The 22,669-nt window shown below is 46.1% G+C and overlaps 14 protein-coding genes across 14 annotated transcripts; 9 read left to right on the forward strand and 5 right to left on the reverse strand.

Moving 5' to 3' along the window:
• Positions 1 to 25: 25 nt before the first annotated feature.
• Positions 26 to 1,096, reverse strand: PICMEDRAFT_147381 (hypothetical protein). The gene has a single exon (XM_019160504.1). It carries the CDS (start codon positions 941 to 943, stop codon positions 275 to 277), a length of 669 nt encoding a protein of 222 aa, XP_019017049.1. The 5' UTR covers positions 944 to 1,096; the 3' UTR covers positions 26 to 274.
• Positions 1,097 to 1,761: 665 nt separating this feature from the next.
• PICMEDRAFT_17189 (hypothetical protein) lies at positions 1,762 to 2,248 on the forward strand. The gene has a single exon (XM_019161500.1). The coding sequence runs from the start codon at positions 1,814 to 1,816 to the stop codon at positions 2,147 to 2,149; it is 336 nt and encodes a 111-aa protein (XP_019017050.1). The 5' UTR covers positions 1,762 to 1,813; the 3' UTR covers positions 2,150 to 2,248.
• A 182-nt stretch (positions 2,249 to 2,430) lies between these two features.
• PICMEDRAFT_73422 (hypothetical protein) lies at positions 2,431 to 3,261 on the reverse strand (the record flags this gene model as incomplete). Its single annotated transcript, XM_019164475.1, has 1 exon — positions 2,431 to 3,261. One exon carries the CDS (start codon positions 3,259 to 3,261, stop codon positions 2,431 to 2,433), a length of 831 nt encoding a protein of 276 aa, XP_019017051.1.
• A 1,400-nt stretch (positions 3,262 to 4,661) lies between these two features.
• On the forward strand, positions 4,662 to 5,567 carry PICMEDRAFT_34357 (hypothetical protein; the record flags this gene model as incomplete). Its single annotated transcript, XM_019162879.1, has 1 exon — positions 4,662 to 5,567. One exon carries the CDS (start codon positions 4,662 to 4,664, stop codon positions 5,565 to 5,567), a length of 906 nt encoding a protein of 301 aa, XP_019017052.1.
• A 1,130-nt stretch (positions 5,568 to 6,697) lies between these two features.
• PICMEDRAFT_34482 (hypothetical protein) lies at positions 6,698 to 8,224 on the forward strand (the record flags this gene model as incomplete). The annotated part of the gene is made up of 3 exons (XM_019162890.1): positions 6,698 to 7,118; positions 7,251 to 7,973; positions 8,109 to 8,224. The coding sequence occupies 3 exons, from the start codon at positions 6,698 to 6,700 to the stop codon at positions 8,222 to 8,224; spliced, it is 1,260 nt and encodes a 419-aa protein (XP_019017053.1).
• A 153-nt stretch (positions 8,225 to 8,377) lies between these two features.
• PICMEDRAFT_147544 (hypothetical protein) lies at positions 8,378 to 10,726 on the reverse strand. Its single transcript, XM_019160514.1, has one exon. It carries the CDS (start codon positions 10,500 to 10,502, stop codon positions 8,532 to 8,534), a length of 1,971 nt encoding a protein of 656 aa, XP_019017054.1. The 5' UTR covers positions 10,503 to 10,726; the 3' UTR covers positions 8,378 to 8,531.
• Positions 10,727 to 11,324: 598 nt separating this feature from the next.
• PICMEDRAFT_17194 (hypothetical protein) lies at positions 11,325 to 12,367 on the forward strand. The gene has a single exon (XM_019161501.1). The coding sequence runs from the start codon at positions 11,345 to 11,347 to the stop codon at positions 12,146 to 12,148; it is 804 nt and encodes a 267-aa protein (XP_019017055.1). The 5' UTR covers positions 11,325 to 11,344; the 3' UTR covers positions 12,149 to 12,367.
• A 373-nt stretch (positions 12,368 to 12,740) lies between these two features.
• On the forward strand, positions 12,741 to 13,565 carry PICMEDRAFT_24141 (hypothetical protein; the record flags this gene model as incomplete). Its single annotated transcript, XM_019162337.1, has 1 exon — positions 12,741 to 13,565. A coding segment is annotated over one exon (825 nt), but the record flags the coding sequence as incomplete, so codon positions are not given.
• Positions 13,566 to 14,123: 558 nt separating this feature from the next.
• On the forward strand, positions 14,124 to 15,869 carry PICMEDRAFT_17197 (hypothetical protein). Its single transcript, XM_019161504.1, has one exon. It carries the CDS (start codon positions 14,133 to 14,135, stop codon positions 15,774 to 15,776), a length of 1,644 nt encoding a protein of 547 aa, XP_019017057.1. The 5' UTR covers positions 14,124 to 14,132; the 3' UTR covers positions 15,777 to 15,869.
• Positions 15,870 to 15,886: 17 nt separating this feature from the next.
• On the reverse strand, positions 15,887 to 16,384 carry PICMEDRAFT_147431 (hypothetical protein). The gene has a single exon (XM_019160508.1). The coding sequence runs from the start codon at positions 16,296 to 16,298 to the stop codon at positions 15,966 to 15,968; it is 333 nt and encodes a 110-aa protein (XP_019017058.1). The 5' UTR covers positions 16,299 to 16,384; the 3' UTR covers positions 15,887 to 15,965.
• PICMEDRAFT_35319 (hypothetical protein) lies at positions 16,304 to 17,306 on the forward strand (the record flags this gene model as incomplete). Its single annotated transcript, XM_019162934.1, has 2 exons — positions 16,304 to 16,355; positions 16,990 to 17,306. The coding sequence occupies 2 exons, from the start codon at positions 16,304 to 16,306 to the stop codon at positions 17,304 to 17,306; spliced, it is 369 nt and encodes a 122-aa protein (XP_019017059.1).
• Positions 17,307 to 17,566: 260 nt separating this feature from the next.
• PICMEDRAFT_17201 (hypothetical protein) lies at positions 17,567 to 19,496 on the forward strand. The gene has a single exon (XM_019161505.1). It carries the CDS (start codon positions 18,062 to 18,064, stop codon positions 19,229 to 19,231), a length of 1,170 nt encoding a protein of 389 aa, XP_019017060.1. The 5' UTR covers positions 17,567 to 18,061; the 3' UTR covers positions 19,232 to 19,496.
• Positions 19,464 to 21,032, reverse strand: PICMEDRAFT_22447 (hypothetical protein; the record flags this gene model as incomplete). The annotated part of the gene is made up of 4 exons (XM_019162262.1): positions 19,464 to 19,897; positions 19,931 to 20,074; positions 20,150 to 20,865; positions 20,929 to 21,032. Coding segments are annotated over 4 exons (1,398 nt in total), but the record flags the coding sequence as incomplete, so codon positions are not given.
• A 307-nt stretch (positions 21,033 to 21,339) lies between these two features.
• Positions 21,340 to 22,548, forward strand: PICMEDRAFT_17203 (hypothetical protein). Its single transcript, XM_019161506.1, has one exon. The coding sequence runs from the start codon at positions 21,362 to 21,364 to the stop codon at positions 22,472 to 22,474; it is 1,113 nt and encodes a 370-aa protein (XP_019017062.1). The 5' UTR covers positions 21,340 to 21,361; the 3' UTR covers positions 22,475 to 22,548.
• The last annotated feature ends 121 nt before the right edge of the window (positions 22,549 to 22,669 follow it).

Here is a 22,669-nt window from a genome sequence, read left to right on the forward strand (position 1 = left end):
TACAAGTGGCGACTATAATACTAGTGTATAAAACAGAACGATTGATATGACGAGGAGCAGAACAATGTACGAATGGTGAATGAACAAGAAATGAAGGAGAAACCCACAAACTGAGCAGTGGGACGTATATGCTTATTGAGAGAGTCGATGGAAGCCACAGATCACAAGATCACCGGTGGAAAAGTGGAAAATGAGGATAATGTACAGAATGCAGATCACGTGGGGCAAAAATGACTTGGATCGAATCTAGCGTGAAAGTGATCCCCAATGAAAACTATTCTAGGACGTATGGGTTGCTTGGGTATCTCTTCAGAAATTCCTTTTTTCTAAATCTAGAGTAGGACGAGTGTGAGGTGGACAAAAGAGGGGAAAAAAGATGATCCCACGATTTGACAAAGGCAAGCACAAAAAAAAGCAGCCAGCAAGCCAGAAACCAATGTGATCTTCCTATATTGACAATGCACTTGATGAAATAACAGGATTCCAGCCAGAAACAGCCACAAAAGCCCATCAAAGCACACACATTCCAGCTCCAGACGTCTCCGGCTAACAATAAATCAGAGGCCTCTGATTTTTCGAAGGAGCCGATGATGGTCACTGTTGGGTGCGTGAGGGTGAGTGGAAAAAAAAAATCAAACGTGAATAGAGTGTGTCCAAGAGCCAGAATCCGGGATTTTGCGCCGATCGGCCCGTCCGAGCCGGAATGTGGATCACCTGGCATGTGTGGACGGACCAGAAGGGAGCTGGTGGGGACGGAATGGAGGGTCTTGGGACACATACAGGCCGGCTGTGGAGAGCAGGTGGAGCCAGAGCAGGTGCCGTGGCTGGAGTGGGAGAAAAAGGGAGGAGGAGGGGTTGGAAGCCTGTAAATCGGAGGGAAGAGGATGTAGATCAGATGGAAAGGCGGTTCTGCGACTGCTGGCCAGGTGTGAGGCCTGGACATGAGCTTGCGTTTGCCAGGGGGTCTTTTCTCTCCGGAATTGACCAGTAGTAATGCGGTTAGTATTCTGAGATGCGGAGGACAGGACAGGCGGCCCGGCGCCTGCGGGGACGGCGGGCTAATTGTGGGTCACGTACATTCTAACCTTGGAGGCAGATCGGGGTGTTGTGCTGAAATCAAGAGGCCTTGGGTTCAACAGCAGCAGAAGGAGTAGAAAGCAAAAAAAGACAAGAGACCTTTTTTGGCGGATCAGAGAGGTTGCGGCGAAAGTTCTCAGACTTGTGCTTTTGCGGGTGTGTACGTGGGTGGATGTATAGAGCAGGGGGCATGGAGGCGGGTGGAGCTGAGCTGCCGGGGGTACGTCTACGCAAGGGCAATTCAGAAGCAGCAGCAGAGGCAGGGGCAGGAGCAGGGGAGGAAAGGGGAGGGCAGACGCCAGCGGCAGAGAGGCCAGCCAGACAGGGGAGGCAGCGGAGAGAGGCAGAGAGGAGGGTGGCAGAATCGGGGGGTGCTTCCCAGAACCGGCAGGGAGGAGGGAAAAAAAATTATGACATGGAACACCGACCGAGAATGTTTATCACAGAGAGGGTGTAGTGGGCGCAGACGCAGACGCAGACGCAGACGCAGCGCCGCCGCCGCCGCCGCCGGCCCAGAGGTGGTGAGCGCAGCAGACGGGGCCTACGTGGAGGTGCAGGCCCTGCGAGGCCTCTGCGGCACGACGGCGGAGACGGAAAAAGGCTGTTGCGGTCGATCGGTTCGGCAGCTGCGCAGCGGGGCGACGCTGGCGGCGCAGGGGCGGCGACCACGGTGGCGCAGGCCTCCTCCAGACGGTGCCAGACGGTGGCTGTCGCCATCGGCCGGCGTCCACACAGCATGCGACGTGTCGCATGCCTCGGTGTTGGGGCAGAGCGTTTCTCGAGACGTCCTCCGGCCGCTGCACCGTGCGTGCGCCGTTCCGGCACACAGACCCAGACAGCAGGGGGTCTTTCTGCGCTCCGCCGGCTACTGCGGGGCGCTTTCCCCCCGGAGGTGGCTACGTGCTGTCCAGTGTTGCCTGAGGGGCTGCTGCTGCGCCCTCTATGCTGTCTGTGGCCCCGTCTGCTCTCTAGACTGTCGCCTGTTCTTCTGTCGCCACCTGGCCCTGTGGTTCTCTGCTCCGGGACGCCTCACATTCCCGCGACACTGCTCGGAACAGGGGGGGGGACGTAGGCTGACACGGCGCGCTTACCTAAGCGGCGACGATCGGGCCCGCTGCTTGGCGGCGCGGCGGCCGCGAACTCCGAGCCGTTGGCACTTCTCGGAGCAGATGTGCGGGCCGGAGGCGCGCTACCCCACACAGACTTCCTCTTTGGGACAGCCGGGGAGCATGGCGAAGGAAATTTTTCAGATACGGAGGGGGGCGGGAAAAAGGAAAAAGAAAAAGGCGAGGGCTGGAGAAGGGGTCACGTGATGCATCCTGCGGGGACTGGCTCCAGCGGCCCGTCTTGTAGTTACACAGTCTTGTAGACGAGCTCGGCAACGGTCTTGTTGACGTAGACGTGGTTGTGCAGACCGAAGTCCGCGTACACCTTCTCGACGCGGCCGCTGGCCACGCCGGCGGCGTCTAGCCAGCGCACAAACGTGTCGGGCTGTCTCAGCGAGAGCAGTTCGTCGCCCCGGCTGTGGACCACGAGCACCCGCTCGAGCGTGGCGTACACAGGCGGACACCCGGGCCGACCCACGGAGTTGCACAGCTCCACCGCCCGCTGCTCGGTGCCAAACTCGTCCCGCACAAAGAACGCGTAGCTCGGGTACTCCTGGAGCAGCGCCGCGATGTCGTAGATCCCGTCGAGGAACACCGCCCGCGTGATCCTGGGCAGCTGCAGCTCGGCAGCAGCCGCCCGCAGCGCCGGCGGGGCGTCTGCCGCCTCCAGGATCCGGGCATGCTCGAAGAGCTGGGTGATGAACGTGCACCCGACAGAGTGCCCGCACACGCAGAAGTCGGCCGCATCACCAGCGTCTCTGCGCACCGTGTCCAGCGCCCTAAGCACCTCGACAATGACGTCCGGGAACCGCCCTCTTTGTTCGCTCGACAGCTCGTAGTCGACGCTGTACACCACAACCTCGCCGCCCGCATTGTTGCAGAACTCGTCAAAGTACTCTGCAAACTGGTCGAAGTCCGCACACGTATTGTTCGGGTCCCGCCATGCGCCACCGTGGATCATGACCAAGTTTGCCCTCCTGCCACAGGACGGCGCTCTAGAACTGGTGATGTGGTACTTCTTCACCACCTGGCGAGCCGACTCGTCGCCGTACTTTAGAATCTTCGCATCTATCGCCATGGCTGACTCCCGGTAATCACAATAGCAGATGCACGGATGATTACTCCAGCACCATGGCCACCAAAGAGCACCACAAGTCCTGCTCGGATAAACCGACACTGGTGCACGTCCTGTGTAGAAAAAGCAATAAAGGTGGAGAAAAAAAGATTTTCCAGACTCGCAAGACAGGCCCCGCGCAGCCTCGTTTTTTTTCCACTCTCTCTTTTCCACCTGTCGGTCTAGATTCCCAGTTGCCTTCCTGCTACGGTCTAGACACCCTCTGTCTCCAGCAGACAAGGGCCAGAAAACTCTGACGTCCGTGCTGCACGCCGCGTGATGAACCTCGCCTCTGTACATGCCAACGGTCACTCCTCTGACGCTCCTCGCCCTCGTCTCCGCCTCTACGCCTCTTTTATGTCTACGTTGGTCCTGCCAAGGCGACAGCTGGTTAAGAGACAGGCCATGACCGATCCGTCGGGACAGATCAACGAAGACGAGATCCGTCACCCGCTTCTGGTCTCGCTAGTAAAACTACTCGACAAGCGACTGTGCTGCGAAAATCCCTTTTGATAGTAGCAACTCTAATGTAGAGCTAGACTATGCTTCAGATCAGAGATCAGTCGCCGACCGGTGCACCGACGCCAGAGCGCCAGGGGGATTCGTTTCCGAAGGAAAAACGTTATGCACCATATGGTTTCCTAAACAGGATAAAGCCTGCCTCGGGACGGCGCAGCCGACGGGCCAAGATACGGACAGCCCTAAAGCAACAGGTCTAGAAGCATACGTATATAGGTCTAGATTCGCCTATAGGTTGCCGGTACAGTGCCAGCCCGGGCATTGGATCTGCACGATGGCTATAATCCCGGGGCAGCGATACAGCTACTTGCGGGAGAAAAAGAAAGGGGCCGGAAAGACTCCTGCGCATCCCCATGGCGATAGACGTTTCCTGCATCAGGGAGACAGAAAACCGTATCCATGCAAGGACACGCATTCACTATCCACACTGGAAAGGGCAAGTCTACCACTTTCATTTCTAATTTCGTGCATTTGCCTCTCGGTGCCCTCCGCCTTTTGGCCTTTGCACCTGCCTTTGCACCTGCATTTGCAGTTAGAGTTGCAGCAGGTGAGTCCCCATTATGCCTTCTTGCTTTTCTTTTTCATTTTCTCTTTCTTTTTCTCCAAGAGTTGACCAAGTATAAAAAGGCAACACAATCTCCACTAGTTTCGATCTGTTCCCTCCCAGACATGTAGCTGTTCTTATTGATCTATATTTACCACTTCAAATCAAACAAACAAGTCAGTCCAACTCTAACAAGTACATTCCTTACTTTTTTTTTCACCTTAACCGAACTATCTTAATCAAGTCATTCCTTTACTTAAAGAGTTCGCAAGCATATTCATTCCTTAAAACAATAACCAAAATGCTCTCTATCAAATCTCTCAGCTTAATTATCTTATCCACTTTGGTGTCTGAATCCGTCTCAGCACCAACCAGTCTTCACGAAAAACGTGATGGCGGCAACACCTGCTCCTTCCCTAACTCTGACGGCATGGTTGCAGTGTTCAACACCAAGGTTGCCAACTCCGAGGGTTGGGCACAGGACGGCCCATGCAAGGCCAACTCATACTGTCAATACGCCTGCCAACCCGGCTACTTGATGGGACAGTGGAACCCTGATGTCACCTCCTACTCCTACCCAGGTTCGCAAGACGGTGGCTTGCACTGTGACTCCAACGGTCAGTTGAGCAAGCCTATCTCCAACAGCGACTACTGTGTCAAGGGCAAGGGTACCGCCAAGGCTGTCAACAAGGCTGGCGACAAGGTTGCCTTCTGCCAGACGGTGCTCCCAGGTAACGAGGCCATGTTGATTCCAACCGAGGTGGCCGGCGGCAGCGACAACGACTTGGCTGTTCCAGGCACAGACTACTGGGCCAGCACCGCCTCCCACTTCTATGTCAACCCACCGGGTGTCTCTGCCCAGGACGGGTGTGTATGGGGGTCCACCGACAAAGCACAAGGTAACTGGGCCCCATACGTTGCCGGCTTCAACATGGACGACAGCGGAAACACCTTCGCCAAGATCGGCTGGAACCCTGTCTACTTTGAGGGCTCCAGTCCTTTCTCCAACACAAAGCCAAGCTATGGTATTAGATTGAAGTGTGACGACCCAAGCAAGTGTAACGGTGACACATGCGAAATCAACCCAAGCAAGTACGGCTTGAACAAAATGAGCAACCAGCAGCAGTCCAACTCCGACGGTGCCGCTTGGTGTGTCGTCACTGCCACAGGCAACTCTGGTGTCAGCGTCGAGGTCTTTGACGTCTGAGCCTCCGGAAGCGTCCCAGCTCCGTGATGCAACAATGGGAAAAAAGCCCATCACAAAACAACGATACCCCCAAAATTACTATTGTATTTCTAGCCCCTGTTTCTGCTTTATATCTGCGTTTCTCTGCGTTTCTTTGTATATACTTTCTGATAAAAGCGTTCATTTTCCAGCAACATTTCTAGCACCGGTTCCAGCACCGGTTCCAGCACCATTGTCAGCCACCCTATAAGCAACTCTGCTACACCACACGCCACATCTCATATCTCCAGTCTCTAACGTCTCCTCGTTAATCTCTGCACAACTAATACACCCCTACATACTCTTTCTCTTTCTCTTGCTCTTGCTCTTGTTCTTCAACTCCATCTCTCAATTTGCCCTCCTACAGGAGGAACAAGCCTTTTCCAGTGTTTACGTAATCGCGCCTCATTTTCTTCCTCCTCCCCTACCACTGCAGACGCTGCCAACTGGCGATATCGCCATCACCAGGACGGCCACCGGCCCGGTCACGGAGCAGGGCAGCCTTTGACACACGGCAACAGCGGCCAACCACGTCCTGGAGCCCGCTTTACCACCCAGTCCAAACCCTGTCAGTCGCCTGCATAACCATAGTATCCATGCCGCTTTCGCTGCGGCGTGTGCCGTTTCCGTCGGCGACACAATAGGGACGACTCCCAGCGGAGCGGGAGAAAAACAAACAACACATTATGTCGATGTAGATTATTTGAGTCCCGCCCTAGAGAAAAGGCTGCTAAAAAGCACCGTACTGGTTGTCTTGCTGGTGTTTACTGTGTCACACAGGACTGCGACGGCGACGACTGCGACAGCGACATCCACAGCAGCAAGTGATTTAGAAGCCAGGACTCTGCAAGCGTCACAGTGCATCTTCTCTCGAGGCTGAAAAAAAGAATCGGGCAAGGACATCCACAGTCTAGGTACATATATACTAGACACACACACACCCACAGATAGGTATAGACACATAGCATCGCTCTATCTGTACATCTCCACTACCGCTAGTCTCTTTGTTCTTTGCTGCTAGTGCTGCTTTTCTCTGGTACAGCCACACTATCCTTTGCTTAAGCACCAGGACCCTGATAACAGCGTCTTCCCCGCCTCCTACCACCCCTGCAATGGCGTTATCTAAAAAGGAGATTAAGATCACCACTCTCTTGGTGATCGACACTGTGTTTTTCCTCTTGGAAATCATCATCGGGTACACGGTCAACTCGTTGGCTCTTATTGCGGACTCGTTCCACATGTTGAACGACATCATTTCGTTGATTGTCGCCCTATGGGCCGTCAACGTCGCCAAGAACCGTTCTGCAGACGCCGAATACACCTACGGCTGGCTGCGTGCAGAAATCTTGGGCGCCCTCATCAATGCGGTCTTCCTCATTGCCTTGTGCTTCACCATCCTCATCGAGGCACTCCAAAGAATGCTCAGTCCTCCGGTCATCACCAACGCCCAGTTGATCTTGACTGTCGGCACCTGCGGCTTGTTGTCCAACATCGTCGGCCTCTTCTTGTTCCACGAACACGGCCACTCCCATGGTGGCATGGACGAACTCGAAGGCGGCCACTCCCACTCCCACGGCGGCTTTGCCGCTGACGACGAGGAGGCCCAGGCCGACCACCAGCACGGCCACTCCCATGACAACACCTTTGGCCACTCTCACATCGAAGACGACGAAACAACCCATTCTCATTCCCACAAGCACCACAAGAGCCTCAGCGGCGAACGTTCTCCACTACTGAGCTCGGACCCAGCTGCAGAAGATCAAGACTTGCGTCAAGTCTTACCTTCCTACGTCGTTGGCCAGTTGGACGAAAATGCGTCCTCCTCCACCAAGCTCAACGCCTCAGGATCCCGTAAAAAGGCTGCTCACCAAAAGTCTCTGAATATGCAAGGTGTTTTCCTTCACGTCTTGGGAGACGCCTTGGGAAATGTCGGGGTCATGCTCACTGCCCTTTTCATCTGGAAAACAGACTACAGCTGGAAGTACTACACCGATCCTTTTATTTCGCTAGTCATCACCTGCATCATCTTCTCCTCTGCTCTTCCCCTTTGTAAGCGTTCATCAAGAATCTTATTACAGGGTACACCTTTAACTGTCGAAACTTCTGACGTTATCCAAGACATCCTCCAGATCCCATCTGTTTTAGGCGTTCACGACTTCCACATCTGGAACTTGACCGAAAAACTACTGATTGCTTCGTTACATGTGGAATTGAACAGCTCTCCTGAAAGTTTCCTCAAAATCGCCACCGAAATAAAGTCTTGTCTACACGACTACGGTATCCACAGCGCCACCATTCAGCCTGAATTCTCCGCCTACTATAGCCAACAACACATGCTTCCACACAGCTTTTCATCTACACAAAACCTAAGCCATGCAATTCTGAATAGTGGCAGTTCAACAAGCCTGAACTCAACCTTCAACATCTCTTCAAATGCCCTTGCTGGAACTGCAACAACCTCCCACGATTCTCACGCTCCAACTGCCATCAGAGCTAACAACACTGCAAAGACTCCAAGCAGAGATGCTACTCAAGACGAAATTCCAAATCCTCAGAAAAACTTGAACCGCTCTTCTTCTGAAATCCATTGTTTGGTTGATGCAAGTGCAAACTGTACTACTGGTGACTGTCTGAAATAAGAAAGAAGTCATTATTTTTGAGTCGTTACTGCAACTTTTAAAATATTGGAATTTTTTGTACTTCTTATTCAGTCTGTATTTCTGATGTCCTCGTGCTTTTTGCGCCTTACTCTATCATAAATGAAATCTTTCTTCCTTATTAAGCTTTATAAAAATTTGTACGTATTTTGTGGAAAATGAGCACAAAAAAAAGTAGAGAAATACAAACACACATTTACACATCCAAAACTCAGACATTAAGTAAAAAAAAAACATATACTATACATAAATACAGACGTAAAAAGGTAATATGGTGAGTAAAAATTAATCACCACTCTAAACTTTCTGCCCAGTTAACCCTTTTCTTCCCATTGGTATTCATTGTTCTATAGTCATTCTTCACAACTTTGGCACGCTTGAAACCGGCAGAAAAATTACCAGTTAATTTTGGATTTAAGCCCTTTTCGTAAGCTCCAGCATCAATATTTTCCTTATCTTCATTATACTGGTTTTCATGAACTCCCACAACAATATTTCTCTTACTAAACTGTTGTTTCTCTCGCAGTGAATAAAATCCCCTAAAGCTATTATTTATGTTTGAAATGATATTCTGTCTATTTTCATTTGCTTGTATGATAGATTCTTGTCTCTCTGTCAATTTATCCTCCTTTAGCTGGTCATTCTTATTCCATTTTTTAACATCAGCTATGGGCGTTTCTGGCTTTTCCTCTTGGGTCTTTTTAGCTTTCTTTTTACTTCCACTTCTAGCTCGTATTCCTCTAACTATTGCACTTTTACGAACCCCGTTAACGCAAGGAGCGGTGGTAGGAATGTTAACTAACTCTGTAGTTTTTTCAGGTATCGGAATTCCTTCACTGTTCTGTGCATTTATTTCAGTTGCATATTTGGTTGCGTCTTCCAGAGATCCATCACTCGATTCGACAATCAGGTTCAATAATGCTTTTGGTATTGGTTTTAATGCTGATCTTAAGTTTTCAGCAAATATATGATGATGAGGTGAACACTTTTTTGAATCAGCAACTTGCTTATTGCAATCTATACCAAGGTCAAGCTGGAGGTCACTTTGTTGGCTGAAAGTGATTGTTCTTTTTTGATGATTGCTGCTATTGTTACCATACTTTGAAGAAGTTAGCTGCTCTTCCTCATCATGTAGAGTTTCGTCTGACCCTTGTGAAGATATAGGACTTTTTAGTTTCGGTTGAGGATCCGAGAATATTTCGACTGGCTTTGCCATGGAAGAAATGTCGTTTGAGATAGAAATCTTGGGAGAGACAAAACTCTTGTTTTGTTCCATTGGTCTTAGAGGCTGACTGTATGAGGATGGTGATTCAAATGTTTTAGAGGTCATGGACTGATTGAAATATTTCAGATAGTCATCATTGGCGATGTCGTAGTCGTTTCCCAACGAGCTGTCGATTGCATTATTACTAGCCTCATTTTTACCTTCATCATTTTCTCTCTCATTGTCCAAATTTAAGTGAAGCTCTAGCTCATCCTCAGTTTCAGTATCGGAATCCCAGATGCTTGAGCGAACAACACAATCAAGTTCTAAGTCATCCATAATGCTTTTTTCCGATATCACTGACCGGTCCTTTTCTTGAAGTACATCAAGCTTCAACGGTTTCGACAAATCCAACAAGTTTGTACTTTGTACTCCCTTGCTTGCAATTTTGGGAATCATTTGTAAGTTGGAAGTCACAGAAAGAAGATAAGAATTGAAATCGAAAGCAGGTGCAGAACTTCCTGTAGCAGGCATCATTGAGAAGATTGAGAAGTTTCCATCAGAAGAGGCAGAACTTCCTAGTTCAAAAAATTCCCTCCCTTTCGGTTTTTTATCTTCCTTAGCTGAAAAACTGATGTTGTTCATGATATCATTATTAAAGTTTTGAGGTGGAATCAAATTTGGGGCAGGGAACAAGTCTATGGTTTCGTTGGTATCACCGTTTTGAAAATCATCTAAAAGATTGAATCCTTTGCTAGAGCTCGAACCAAAACTTAGGGGCTTACGATTTCGGGAGTAGATACTTTCCATGTCAATTGAACTACTTATTGACTTGTGTTTGATCCTCTTCACCGGTGATGCGTGTTCGCCTTTGTGAGGCATAAGAAGAGGGGTCGAAGATGAAAAAATGTGCTTTGGTGACTGTTTGTTTACAATGAAAGGTGACTGAAGGATACTGTGACTCTGATTATGACTTTGGCTTTGGCTGTAGTTTTCACTGCGAAAGTTATTCGGGTCACTGCTTTCGTTGTTTTTGTTTTGTTGCGAAGATGGCATAGTAATGCTGTCTGTCCCTTGTCTTCCGTAATTCTGCTTTGATTATCGCAGATTGTCTCAACAAAAGACCCTTACGACTATGTATAGTGTTATACTCTGAATAGCCAATGAACTTAAACAAAACAACGCCCCAAAGAGTGATCCAGTCTTCGATCACTTCAGATCAGACTTGGCTATGGTTGAAGTTAAAGTTTTCTCCGTCACAAGAACTAGCGTCTTGACATGGTGTTTACGTTATGCCGGATTAGGGAACACTCGGACAAGCCGAATGCGGTAATCGGGGACTTTCCGCAATCATGATTGTGAGTTTTGAGAAAGGCAAGGCAAAGCTAAAACCGTGTGTTCCCTTTTCGTTGTTGGCCTTGAGTTTAAAGTCTAGAGTTTTATTCTGAAGTGGAGTAGGACAAAAAGTTGCTTTTTATTCCAACCAAAAAAAAAAACCTGACTGTATGTCGTACTTTGCTGAAAGCGGCTCTGTAAGAGCCATCGCTAAAATGTTTGAAAACATTCCAACCCCGATGCTTTTCACAAATATCGATAGTAAACCGCAGAAGATCGATGAAATTGTAGAAGTTGATGAAAACGTAGAGGAGGCTGATTTGACAAAACATAAAGAAGATGTCCTCCCTGTTGAAGAGTTATACACCGAAGACAAAGAGAACGTAGACCTCAAAGATAAAGAGGAGGAGCTCTTAGAGGAAAAAGGACTTACTGTAACGGAAGAAACAAAGGTTCCAAAGGAAACAGAAGTCTACAAACATTTGAAGACCTATCCAATTGTACATTCTTGGATTAAGATTTTTCACTGGTTTCCTCTTCCCAGGGTAATTCGCCCATCATTAATGGGTATTGCCTACTCTTCTCGGTTGAATTCTTACACAACGTCCGTGGATGCTTATTTGGATTCACAATTAAATGCATTGGATCAGGCTGCACCCTTTGTTAAGACTTTGAGAATGAGAGACATTAGAAACGTGATTTTGGATGACCCAATCAGGTATGTTGCATTCAGGACAGCTAACTCTTTAAGAGATATCTCTGATTTGACCCAGCGGGCTGTAATAAAGCCATCCAGGGAAGGAATCCATCAGCTCCGTGATTTACGTGGGGAACATCTACCATTCACAGGGAATCAGCCCTTACTAAGGTCCCAATTGAATCCTATTTTCCGACAAGTGAATCAAAGGCTGATTGAAGACATTAATACGTATTTCCCCGCATCTTCAAACAGCGAAGAAATACCCATTAACTATGTGACCTTTGATAACCAGTCAAACGAACTTTCTTACACATTGAGACTCATCAACTTGGCCGTTCTAAGAGCGAGACCTGTGCTCCAAGAACGTTTTCAGCAGTTAACCGAGACCCCGTCCGAGGCAAGAAAGTATGTGGCTGCAGTGTATCAGGAATCACAGGAGCACAGAGGAGAGGGTAGAATTGTCATTATTATTGCAACTTTGGAGACTATTCGAAAGATTCTGACAGACGGATATGAAGCATTTTCTGCTAACCGCTTTTTTCAATTTCTCCTCAGTGAACCTACTGCAGAAGAAAAAGTCTCAATTGCCGAAGAAACCCAAGAGGAAGAGAATGACGATAAGGCGGATAACAAGAATGCCGAGGAAGATACTACCAAAGTGGCATAAGTACGAAATTTCACATACTCATTAAGCTTCTATGTAGAGTTGTGAACAGTCTGACATCAGACACATATATACAGACACACAAACACGACACGCTTACGACATGCACACAAAACCTCAGCTCCAAGCAAAGCAGTCAATCGTTATATATGTAGCTATGTAACTGGCAGTCTTGACCACTGCTGCTTTAGAGTACACTAAATAAAAGATACAAACAACCACCGAGTCTTGTAGTAGATAAACGCAACAACATCAACAAACAAAAACGTTGCGTCGTTGCCTTCCCTTTTCGGTAAATTGGCGGCTTTCCCGTATTGGAGGGTTTCGGGATGGCAAATCAGTGTTATCTATCGTTGCCATGAATTCACTACTGCTGTGCATTGTAGGTTTGGGGAGCTCAAGCCGTCTTCATCATGCAATGGGTGTTCAATTACTAGGACCAGATAGCTTGCTGTCCAAAACGCTGATTAACATCAACAAGGTGGGCCATGAACTAGTTACAGACGAGGCCTGCGAATCTGCAGAACACGCCCTCAACGTTTCCGATAACGCCATCATTAGAAAGTGGAGGAAGTTATCGTCGTATTTAGGTCACCTCAGCAACTCATATCGATTGTTCAATATCACAATCGTAAACTACGGGATTCTAACGATGTTTGGGTATTTATTGGTCAAACTTACCTTCCGATATCATAAGTTGTACACCAGATCCTCAATTTTGGCGACGATAGCCACCAATGTTGTTCTCTACGGGATATCTGACACTCTAGCGCAAAGTGTGACTCAGCTTCTTGAACGGGAACAAGCTCCAGGAAGAGTGGGATGGATGATAGACTCTAATTGGAGTGGCAACAACGATTCTGCAGTCCAATTCACGCTTGAAGGGGACAACGCTGACGATTCTACATTGGACTTTTTTGTCGATTATGGTGACAGCAGTGACGGTATAGGTGCACATGCTTATACCATTGATTTTGAGAGTGGTAGCAATATCATTAATTCACACCTAGATCCACAAGAGCATTCGGGCTTTAATTTCAGACGGTTTTTTGGATTCATAACATGGGGCTTTGTGATGGCATTTGTTCAGGTGGCTTGGTATATGTTTTTGAATGCAATGTTTACAGACATGCCTACAATAGTTTCGGTTCTCGAACGGGATTTGACAGATCAGCTGCTTTTCTCTCCAATCTCGTTAGCGTCATTTTTTGCATTCACTACAATTGTCATTGAAAAGGGCGACAGCGAAGCTTATAAAGACAAAATGTACAAGCTATATGTTACTACACTAGCAGTCAGTTTTTCTGTGTGGTTTCCAGTCCAATTCATCAATTTCTCTGTGATGCCCAAAAAGTTTCAAGTTCCGTTTAGCTCCAGCGTTGGAGTGGTATGGAATTGCTTCCTATCATACCGCAATGCAGCCGCATCAAAGCAGTTGTAGCTTTGGAGTGTAGAAACACTTTAAAGAAATTTCTATACAAACCTAAATAGATTCCAGACTTCATTTTCACACCAAAAGAGATGTTTGTTTTGAACTCCCCCCGGTATTGTGCCAAGCTCAGCCTTTAAAGCTCGAAGTAGTAAGATGTTTAAATGAAAGCAGTAAGCCCTGTTCAATAATAGGAAATACACGTTTGTATTGCCTCCTACCATAAAGTATGTAAAAGGGGCCGTTGTAACGTGTCCGATGAAGTGCTAAACCCGCCAAATGACAACTCCATTTAGAACAATATTCAAGCCCACTTGAACTACGAGGGCATCTCTTCTTAATGTCTCCGAGGAGCAAAATGTTTCCGCCCGATAAAAAGAGTTGCCCCGTCAATGGTAAGAAGCCTCGAATCCTTTGCTTTTAAATATGGTTTGATCCCTGAGGAAAAACGAATCCCTTTTTCCTAACCCCTGTATTTGTGCTGTGTGCAAGTTGAGGTTTACCTTCTATTGAAAACCTATATATTGTTGTAAATTAACCAAGGAATCGAGATCAGATATGACTGTCGTTGACTCTATTAATGTTGTTACTCCTCAAAGCGCAATGGCCGGTGAGGATAAAATTAACGTAGATACTGTCATTAATAAAAATGTAGGCGAATCGGGATTAGTTTCCAGAGACTCCATGGATGTAAGCCAGGAAGATTACGAAGGGACTATTGAAAACCATTACGATCATGACTATAGCTCTGATGGTATTGATAATCAAAACCATCAACACGTTATGGATCACGAATATGATTACAACGCTGCCGATGTGGTGACCTTGAATGAAAGCATGGAGGAGCTCAAGTTAAACAAATACCACTACAATTATGCCTCGGCAATTGACAACCTGTCATCTGATGATGTTGGATTGATGTGCTTTCCAATTCAAAAAAGATTACAGGTTTACAAAAATGGCTCGAACTTCACCCTTCTATGTGTTGGCGAGTCAGGTGTCGGCAAGACTTCCTTTATCAATACTTTGTTTGACTCATTATTAATTGAAAAAAAGTCCTCATACAATGAGGATTTTAGCCAACACCCACACAAAACAACAGTGATCACTCACCACAAGATGGACTTGATTGAAGATGGCTTCAAGATGAGGTTAAACATCATCGATACACCAGGATTTGGTGACTATATTGATAACAAATACTGTTGGTATCCGATTGCCAGATATATTGATGAACAATATAGAAGGTTGGTGTACCAAGAAAATCAGCCAAATCGTAGCAATTTGATCCACAGCGAGGTCCATGCATGTCTTTACTTTATTGCCCCATCTGCCATTGGCTTGACCGCGTTGGATATTGATGCGATGAGAAACTTGTCTACAAGAGTAAACTTGATTCCTATCATCACCAAAGCAGATGGCTTCACAAATGAAGAATTGTCGGCCTTCAAGCAAAGAATCAGAAACACCTTGAAGGAAGAGAATATTTCGATCTGTGAATTAATCGACGAGAAGAGCAGGATAAAATCCTTGATAAACGAGATGCCATTCTCGACAATCAACTCTGTTGATGTTTATGCAAACGACAATGGGGATAATGTTCGTGGTAGAAAGTACAAATGGGGATTGAGTGAGGTTGAGAATCCAAAGCATTGTGACTTCCTTAAGTTGAGAGACTTTTTGATTGAAAGTTACATGGGTGATTTGATATCATCGACTGAAAACTACTATGAGAACTATCGTAGAGATTTCATGAAATATAGGCTAGGAAAGGCCATCAACCTCACTATCAATGAGGAAGAGATGGAGAAGTTGGGCATCAAGGAATACGACAGGGAGGTCATTGTGCCAAGCAGCAGGGGCAGCTGGAAGAGCATCAGCAAGGACACCAGTCCTTCTCATCCAAGTTTGGACCAGATGATCGACACAAAAAGTTCGATCGAGATTTTGGAGCTCTTGAATAGAATCTCCTTGGGCGAGACCGAGAAGGAGTTGGTTGAGTTGAATCCGGCCTACTTGGAAATGGAGAAGCAGGTCAAGAAGAAGTTCACCGGCATAGTCCAGCTACAGAACCAGAAGTTTAAGGACTGGAAGAGGACGCTTTTCGAGAAGCAGGACAAGTTCAACAAAGACATCGAGCAGGTCCACCACCGGATGATTGCGTTACAGGAAAACGTCAAGTCCTTAGACTTCCTCAAGTGAGCCAGGAGTCTGGAATATTGCTAAACAACGACTTAGTTAGAACAACAAACACGAAGCGCTATATATTTTTTTCTGTAGGCTTTGAAAGAGTTGAATATCATGATCTAGCAGGCCAGGGGCCAATTGTGGTCCAGTCCCAGGGCCAGCAGACACAGTGCAGATCATCCGACTGAGCCCCCTTCACCGAAATCATGTAGGCACGTGACCAGGCAATCTTGCTGGCGCGAGTGGCCAAGCGCCTTGTGACTGTGTTTTGGACAGCACTGTGTGCGGTGCGCGGGGTAGACTGCTTGAGCGCGGTGCCATCGACTTTTTCCTCCATCCGCTGCTGGCCACAGTGGAGGAGAGCGGTGAGGCCCCGGGAGAGAGGAGGGAGAGGGAGAGAGGGAGGACGGGAGAGAGGTGGTGAAGTTTTTCATAGGATGTTTGGCTAGAAAGGTGTTTAGGGAGTATGTCTGGGAGCGTTGTAGTTCCGGTTCTGGCGTCTTTTTTTATCAGACCAGACAAGAGGTAGTAGACCATCCACAATGATTATTCCAAAGGCTGACAGAAGACAAATCTACATGACATTGTTCAAGGGTATGTTTCCATTGGGTTTTTTCATGAGCCAGAAGTGAAATATCAAAGTGCTGAAATATCGACATGCGGGAGCAGAGCAGTATTGCCAGAGAGACACAGTGATAGTAGCAGTGCGCTAGTGTGGAGGAGTCTCTGACTGGGGACAAGATGGGCCGTTCAGAAGTGGTGAAATCGGACACCAGGACTGTGATTGGCCACGTTCCTCAGCAGAGAAAGAAACACAGGGCAGACTGCAGGAGAAGATATCACAGGAGGACGCAAGCGAAATGCCACGCGAGAGGAGCCTGGACGACCGTAAAGAATCAAGACTATTGCAAGCAGCAAATAAAGAAAGACAGAAAGAAAGATCCATAGACATCGTGCTGCAACATAATTGTTTGTTGTTCCATCCGTGCCGTCGGCGGACGAGTGTCGCAGAAACAGCTGATCCGATTGTCTCTGTGGCGCAGTGCTTTTGGCAGCAGTCAAAGAAGAGGTGGAGAAAAACACACTCCGTAAACACACAGCTCTCGTTTTTCCTCTGCACAGCGATATTTGCCAGCACCAAAATGCTCATCTCTACAACCATCGTGTTCCGTATACTAACATTTCTTGCCCCCCCCTTCCCCTATTCATTTTCCCTCACTTTCCACAGACGGTGTCTTAGTTGCAAAGAAGGACTTCGAGATCCAACACGATGAGCTTGCCACCAAGAACTTGTACGTCATCAAGGCCATGCAATCCTTGACCTCCAAGGGCTTTGTCAAGACCCAATTCTCATGGCAATACTACTACTACACCTTGACTGACGAAGGTCTTGACTTCTTGAGAGAGTTCTTGGGTGTCCCAGAAGGTATCGTTCCACAAACTTTAATGGAACAGCCAATTCCTCAAAGACAACAAAACTTCAGAAGAGAAGGTGGTAGAAGATTTGACGGTGACAACGGTTACAGAAAGAGAAACAGAGATTAGATGCGATCTTTTTAATATATACTCTTTTCATCGTTGTTAAATAAATAAAAATCATCTTTTGTTTAGTTAGTACTATAGTTCTTCATACAATAAATACACACAAATATAATCCATCACTCGACGACGACGATGGCGACTCGTGGAGGCTGCTTGATCTTTTCGAAGAAACTCCATCGATGATCCTTCGTTTCCTTGCTCGCTTGGTTCCCGTTCCGGAACCCACGCAGAGGAGACGATTGTCGCATTCCTTCGCCGTGTCTGATTATTGGCTCCAAAGGAACACACAAACGCCAGCTATAGTCTATCTGCCACATGGAAAGACCTGTAGAGACAAGAGTTACCTGAAGGGCCATGTTTTCAAGGAGAAAAAACAGGCCTTTAGTTCTCTCTGTCAATGACAGTAACTATGCTCCAGTACGTTTGAAGCGATGTTTACGTTCACAACTCATGTTATTTGTTTGACTCTCATTCCAGATTACTAACTCAGCTCCGATGTTTCACTACTATAGGCGCCCAATCCGAACACCTTGCGTCCACAACCGGCGACAGGCCAGAAATCAGAGGAGGTGACGGTTAACAATTTGCCTCCAGCTCAGTCGCCACCACAACTACACCCGATCCAACAGCTTGCTAACACATACAACGAGACCAAGAGGCCGATACCACCGGCTGTGCTAAAGGCCAACAAGGCCCCGAAACCGCCTACAATCATCAACAACTACTACTATGTCCAGGCTCCTCCTCCCCCTCCGAACATGCCCTTGATGCAGACCTATGCAGAACCTCATCACTCTCCTCTCACTGATCAATTACTATCGCAATCACCTCAACAGCAGCAGCAGCAACATTTGCCCTCACAGCCTCAACCACAGTCTCAACCGCAATCACATCACCATCTTCAACATCATCACAACCACCAACATGACCCGCTCCAGTACCAGCAGTTGCCAAGAGCACTATCTCCGCAAAACTACCCTCCTGCAAAGTCGCCGAATGAACCTTACGATGACGTTCGAGAGTATAGACAAAGATCTGATGGGAGACGGAGTCCACACCGTGAAATTTCCAACCATTCTACAGCCTCCACCGATCACGCTCAACAAAAGTACTCTACTTACCGCAAGTCACCATCCAGAATAAGTTCTGCAGGCTCACTCGCCTCCGAAGGTAACTTCGGCACTCATAACGCATATGATTCATTCGTTAAAAGGAGCGGAAAAGGCCATTCATCTAGTCGGTCTTCACCTGTGAAAAAAGAATCTTTGATCGACAATTTATACCAAAGGGAAAGCATATACTCCTCCGCTTCGATTAGTGACAGTTCAAGAAATAAAGTTCCGCGTGAAGAAAGGGACCATGTTGTTGCCCGAATACCCAATGTTGCAGCAGCGTGCCACGATGAAGATTCGTTAGATCATCAGATTTCTAATCTGAGTCTAAATAATGATAACAATTTGATAAAAGAGTTGATGAAACTGAAAGATGATGAAATAAATGTGCATAGTGAGGAGATCTTTCACTTCTTCGACGACTGTTGTCTATCCAGCTCCTCGATGAGTATAGAGCAATTGGGAAGTATTTTGTATGACCCTTATGATTCCAGCTCTAGGCTTTCATTCAAAACGTTGAACGTTTTGATGAATACGTTTGCATCCAAAACAAATCATGACGAAATGGATTTCCGCACGTTCGTGAAGATGTGTAAATTTGTGAAAGGCTGTTACGTATCATTCAATTATCACGACAAAAGAGGTAATGATCATGTCTTAGATTTTGATGAGTTCCAGTTAGCATTACACTCAAATCGTATTGTATGCTCTGATAGACTATTGGCTGAAATCTTCCAGGATTCAGAAGCTCTAGATTTTGAGCAATACTTGGTTGCAATCATACTGATAAGAAAAAATGAAACCAACAAACATTGAGGGGTGTTAATGGTATAGTACAGTTCATATTTTGTATTTCTAGTGGAACTTTATTTTTGTTTGTAGGCGTCTTTTTTTTAGTTCTGTTCTTCACGTCCAGTCGGGCGTGAAGCTATAATATTACAAAAATTTATTAAAACAAATCATCATAGTCATTCTCGTCCTCTTCATCTTGTTCCTCTTCATTCTGTTCATTGGTTTCATAGTTTCCTCCGGCGTCTTGTTCACCCTTCTCATCGCCCGCTTCCACCTCGTCTTCTTCATCTGCTTCTTCTTCGTCTTCTTCGTCTTCTTCATCCTCCACATCTTCAACACGATCACCTTCTTCTGCACCAGCACCCTCTGCTGAATACATTTTACTCTTCTCTTCTTCTGCAGCAGCTTGAGACTTCTTAATCGTGAGTTCCTGTTGTAGCCTACTAATAACGTCAAGAATCCTGTTCTTCATAATAGGGTTTATTGCCTTTTTAAGATCTTTTTGCTTCTGATCAATTGTGGACTCTAATTCGATTATCTCCTCAGCTAAAAGTGCATTGTGTTGTGTAAATTCATCGACTTCATTGTCTCCAGTTCTGACAGTTCCGCCAACAGGAATATCGTCGTCATCATCGTCATCATCGTCGTCGTCGTCGTCATCATCGTCCTCCTCTTCGCTTTCAGAATCACCTTTAGTTGCAGTTTCAAGTGTTGTGTTATTACCATCCGCTCCGTCTGCTTCTACCTCTCCTTCCTCTTCTTCTTCTTCATCGTCATCGTCATCGTCTTCTTCGTCATCGTCGTCATCATCATCATCGTCGTCATCCAAATCTTCTTTCATTAGCCTATCTAATTCATTATCAATATCTTCAAATTGATTATCAACATTTGCCTCTTCTTCAACTGAAACCATCGCCTCCTTTTCTCTTTGCAAATTATCACGTTCTTTCTTTAGTCTCTTCTTCTCCTTTTTAGCACGTTTGTTTTTGATCTTGCCTTCAATGACACTCATAGGTACAATTTCCCCTTCTTCTGCGTCAATGAATTCAAAAACAGAACTATCTGCTTCAGAATCTAATTTGAGTAATCTAGCAACCTCATCTTCAACATTCTGTATAACATTAGCCTCATACTTTTTGTCGAATCTTTGTTTAACAAATTCCATGGGAGGTGTTAGCCCGTCCGGATAAGTTTCGCCATACTCCTTATCAATCTTCAGATCCAATATCTCTCTTTCGCTGTAGATTCTTTTGACAACAAGTAGCATTTGAGATACATCGACGGTTTTAAAAATATTCTTTCTGTCGATAGTTTTATGAACTTCAGAAATTGTTGGCAGATTGATCAATTTTGCAGCATACATTATATCGTTGATTCTCACAATCGCTCGCCTTTTGTCACTCCATGTCACTGAGATGCTAGATAAATCGGTACTTCTCCTGCCATTTGCATCTGCCGAACTGTATTTATCACCACGTTCAGCACTTTCAACTGCAGCTCGCACAGTATCAAGAGTTTCGTCAGGTAAAAAACGTAGTACAATTGCTTCCTCAATCAATGGATCATCCTCCTTGTCAGGATCCTCGGAATCGTACCCATTACCTGGTAGTTTGGCTGGTTTCACTTTGATAGTCGGCGTTCGCTTCGGTTTCGTGGAGCTTGTAGCAACTGTGTTTTCTTGAGTATTCGTTGACAAGGGGTTCGGATCAAGTTGTTTAAACTTGACTGTGGAAATTGCTGATGACTCTGTTGTTTCTAAAGACGTTTTCAGTTTGATTTTGGGCAATGAAGTTGATGATTTTGATGGCTTTATCTTAAGCGTAGGGGATGTAACTTCCTGCTTAACAGGAAGATCATCATCCTTTTTCGATTTCTTCGACGCCAAGCGTAATGTTATCTTTGCCATGAGTGGGAATTCCACGCTTCAAGATCGATGTCTGTTTCCTGCGAGGATATGCTGCAAAAGTAAGTTGATGCATAATGTATACGGTTAACTATTTGACGGCGTTTTTCTAGTAGCTCCCAATGAAGCGAAAGAAGTTATTTTTTCCTCTTTTGAAATTCAGACTTTTCAGCTTCAGATCAAAATCATCTCAGTTGGTAATATTTTCAAGCAAACTTTTGAGAACATTCCTGGCCAAGAACGAGTACAGAATGCAAAAGTTTTACTCATCTCAGAAATCTGTGAAAGGTGCCCTTGAAGCACTCGCCGATAAGAAGATCAAGGGAATACGTTTCAATTATGACAAAAGTGTCTATGCTGAAATATTTGAAAAAGTGAATATGAAAAGGACATACATGGACCGCAACGGTAATCCGACTGGAAGACTTAATATAATTGACTATAATACTCGATTATCACCTATGACATATCATTTGAATACGGTGTTTGAGCCGGAACATCATTTGATATACCCCGATGGACAAGCTGCTTTCAAGTTCTGGAAAAATATGGAAATCGAAGAACTTGAAATGAAAAATATCCACGTGCTTCAAACAAGCGTTGCGAGTACGGTGAAAGCCAATCTTTTAACCAAGCCCTTACAAGAGAAACTCATTAACCCAAGCTTTTTGCCAACCCTTAGCGACGAAGAAGAGCAGAAACTCAAAGAGGAGCACATAGAGCCCGTAAACGATACCATTCTCTTTATCGGAGATTTCATGTCAAGCACGCACGCTGGAGCTCTTAGGACGTGTATATATTACAACGAAGTGAGGACTTCGATGTTCAGGTACGGAGGAGTCAAGTTTCTAGCATGGACTACACCAAACGAGGTTCTCAAATATGTCGGTCCGCTTGGTTCCATCCACAGACGCACGAATGCCATGATGGCAAACTTATATTCCGATATCCGCATTATTGCATGCTCAGAAAAGCTGAGTAACCCAAAAGCCATGAGGCTTGTCGGTGAGATGGACACCGTCAAGCTACCCTTCAATGAACTGGACGGGGAAGTTTGTCTTCTCGAACTGCAGTCTAACCACAACAAATATGACATCAAATTTCACGACGAGCTACATCTCATAATTCACAAACTGTTCTGCACACCAGGTGCCCTTCTAGATGAAAAGTTGCATGTTCTTGGCCCTGGTGCAGAAGAGTATCTGAGAAGCAATGTTCCACAAGAGGTGTTGCACAAGAAGATTAGTATGATCACCAATCAGGAATTTGTGGATCTTTCTGAAATTTACTTCTACTGGCCTTTCAAGCCAAACACCAGTCTTGAAACCTACGGGAACCAGGACTCCTTTTTCGATAACGAGTAACCGTCTTAGACGACTGTATATACATATAACTAAACTATAGACTTTCAAAGTACTACAAGTAGTATAATCACGTGATCTATAGATCGACTTTTTTTTCCAATTACACAGTTGGACTGACTATTATGAAAATATTCTGTTTGAAAGTAAAGAAGGACCAAATCACCGTCTTGCAGGAAACTATCTGTAACAAGACAC

Source organism: Pichia membranifaciens, assembly GCF_001661235.1.
Source record: "Pichia membranifaciens NRRL Y-2026 unplaced genomic scaffold PICMEscaffold_4, whole genome shotgun sequence".
Lineage (NCBI taxonomy): Eukaryota > Fungi > Ascomycota > Pichiomycetes > Pichiales > Pichiaceae > Pichia > Pichia membranifaciens.

Coding starts and splice junctions, on each gene's coding strand:
- PICMEDRAFT_147381 (XM_019160504.1), bottom strand. CDS start 943: ATGTCCAGGCCTCACACCTGGCCAGCAGTCGCAGAACCGCCTTTCCAT.
- PICMEDRAFT_17189 (XM_019161500.1), top strand. CDS start 1,814: ATGCGACGTGTCGCATGCCTCGGTGTTGGGGCAGAGCGTTTCTCGAGA.
- PICMEDRAFT_147544 (XM_019160514.1), bottom strand. CDS start 10,502: ATGCCATCTTCGCAACAAAACAAAAACAACGAAAGCAGTGACCCGAAT.
- PICMEDRAFT_17194 (XM_019161501.1), top strand. CDS start 11,345: ATGGGTATTGCCTACTCTTCTCGGTTGAATTCTTACACAACGTCCGTG.
- PICMEDRAFT_17197 (XM_019161504.1), top strand. CDS start 14,133: ATGACTGTCGTTGACTCTATTAATGTTGTTACTCCTCAAAGCGCAATG.
- PICMEDRAFT_147431 (XM_019160508.1), bottom strand. CDS start 16,298: ATGGTCTACTACCTCTTGTCTGGTCTGATAAAAAAAGACGCCAGAACC.
- PICMEDRAFT_17201 (XM_019161505.1), top strand. CDS start 18,062: ATGCCCTTGATGCAGACCTATGCAGAACCTCATCACTCTCCTCTCACT.
- PICMEDRAFT_17203 (XM_019161506.1), top strand. CDS start 21,362: ATGCAAAAGTTTTACTCATCTCAGAAATCTGTGAAAGGTGCCCTTGAA.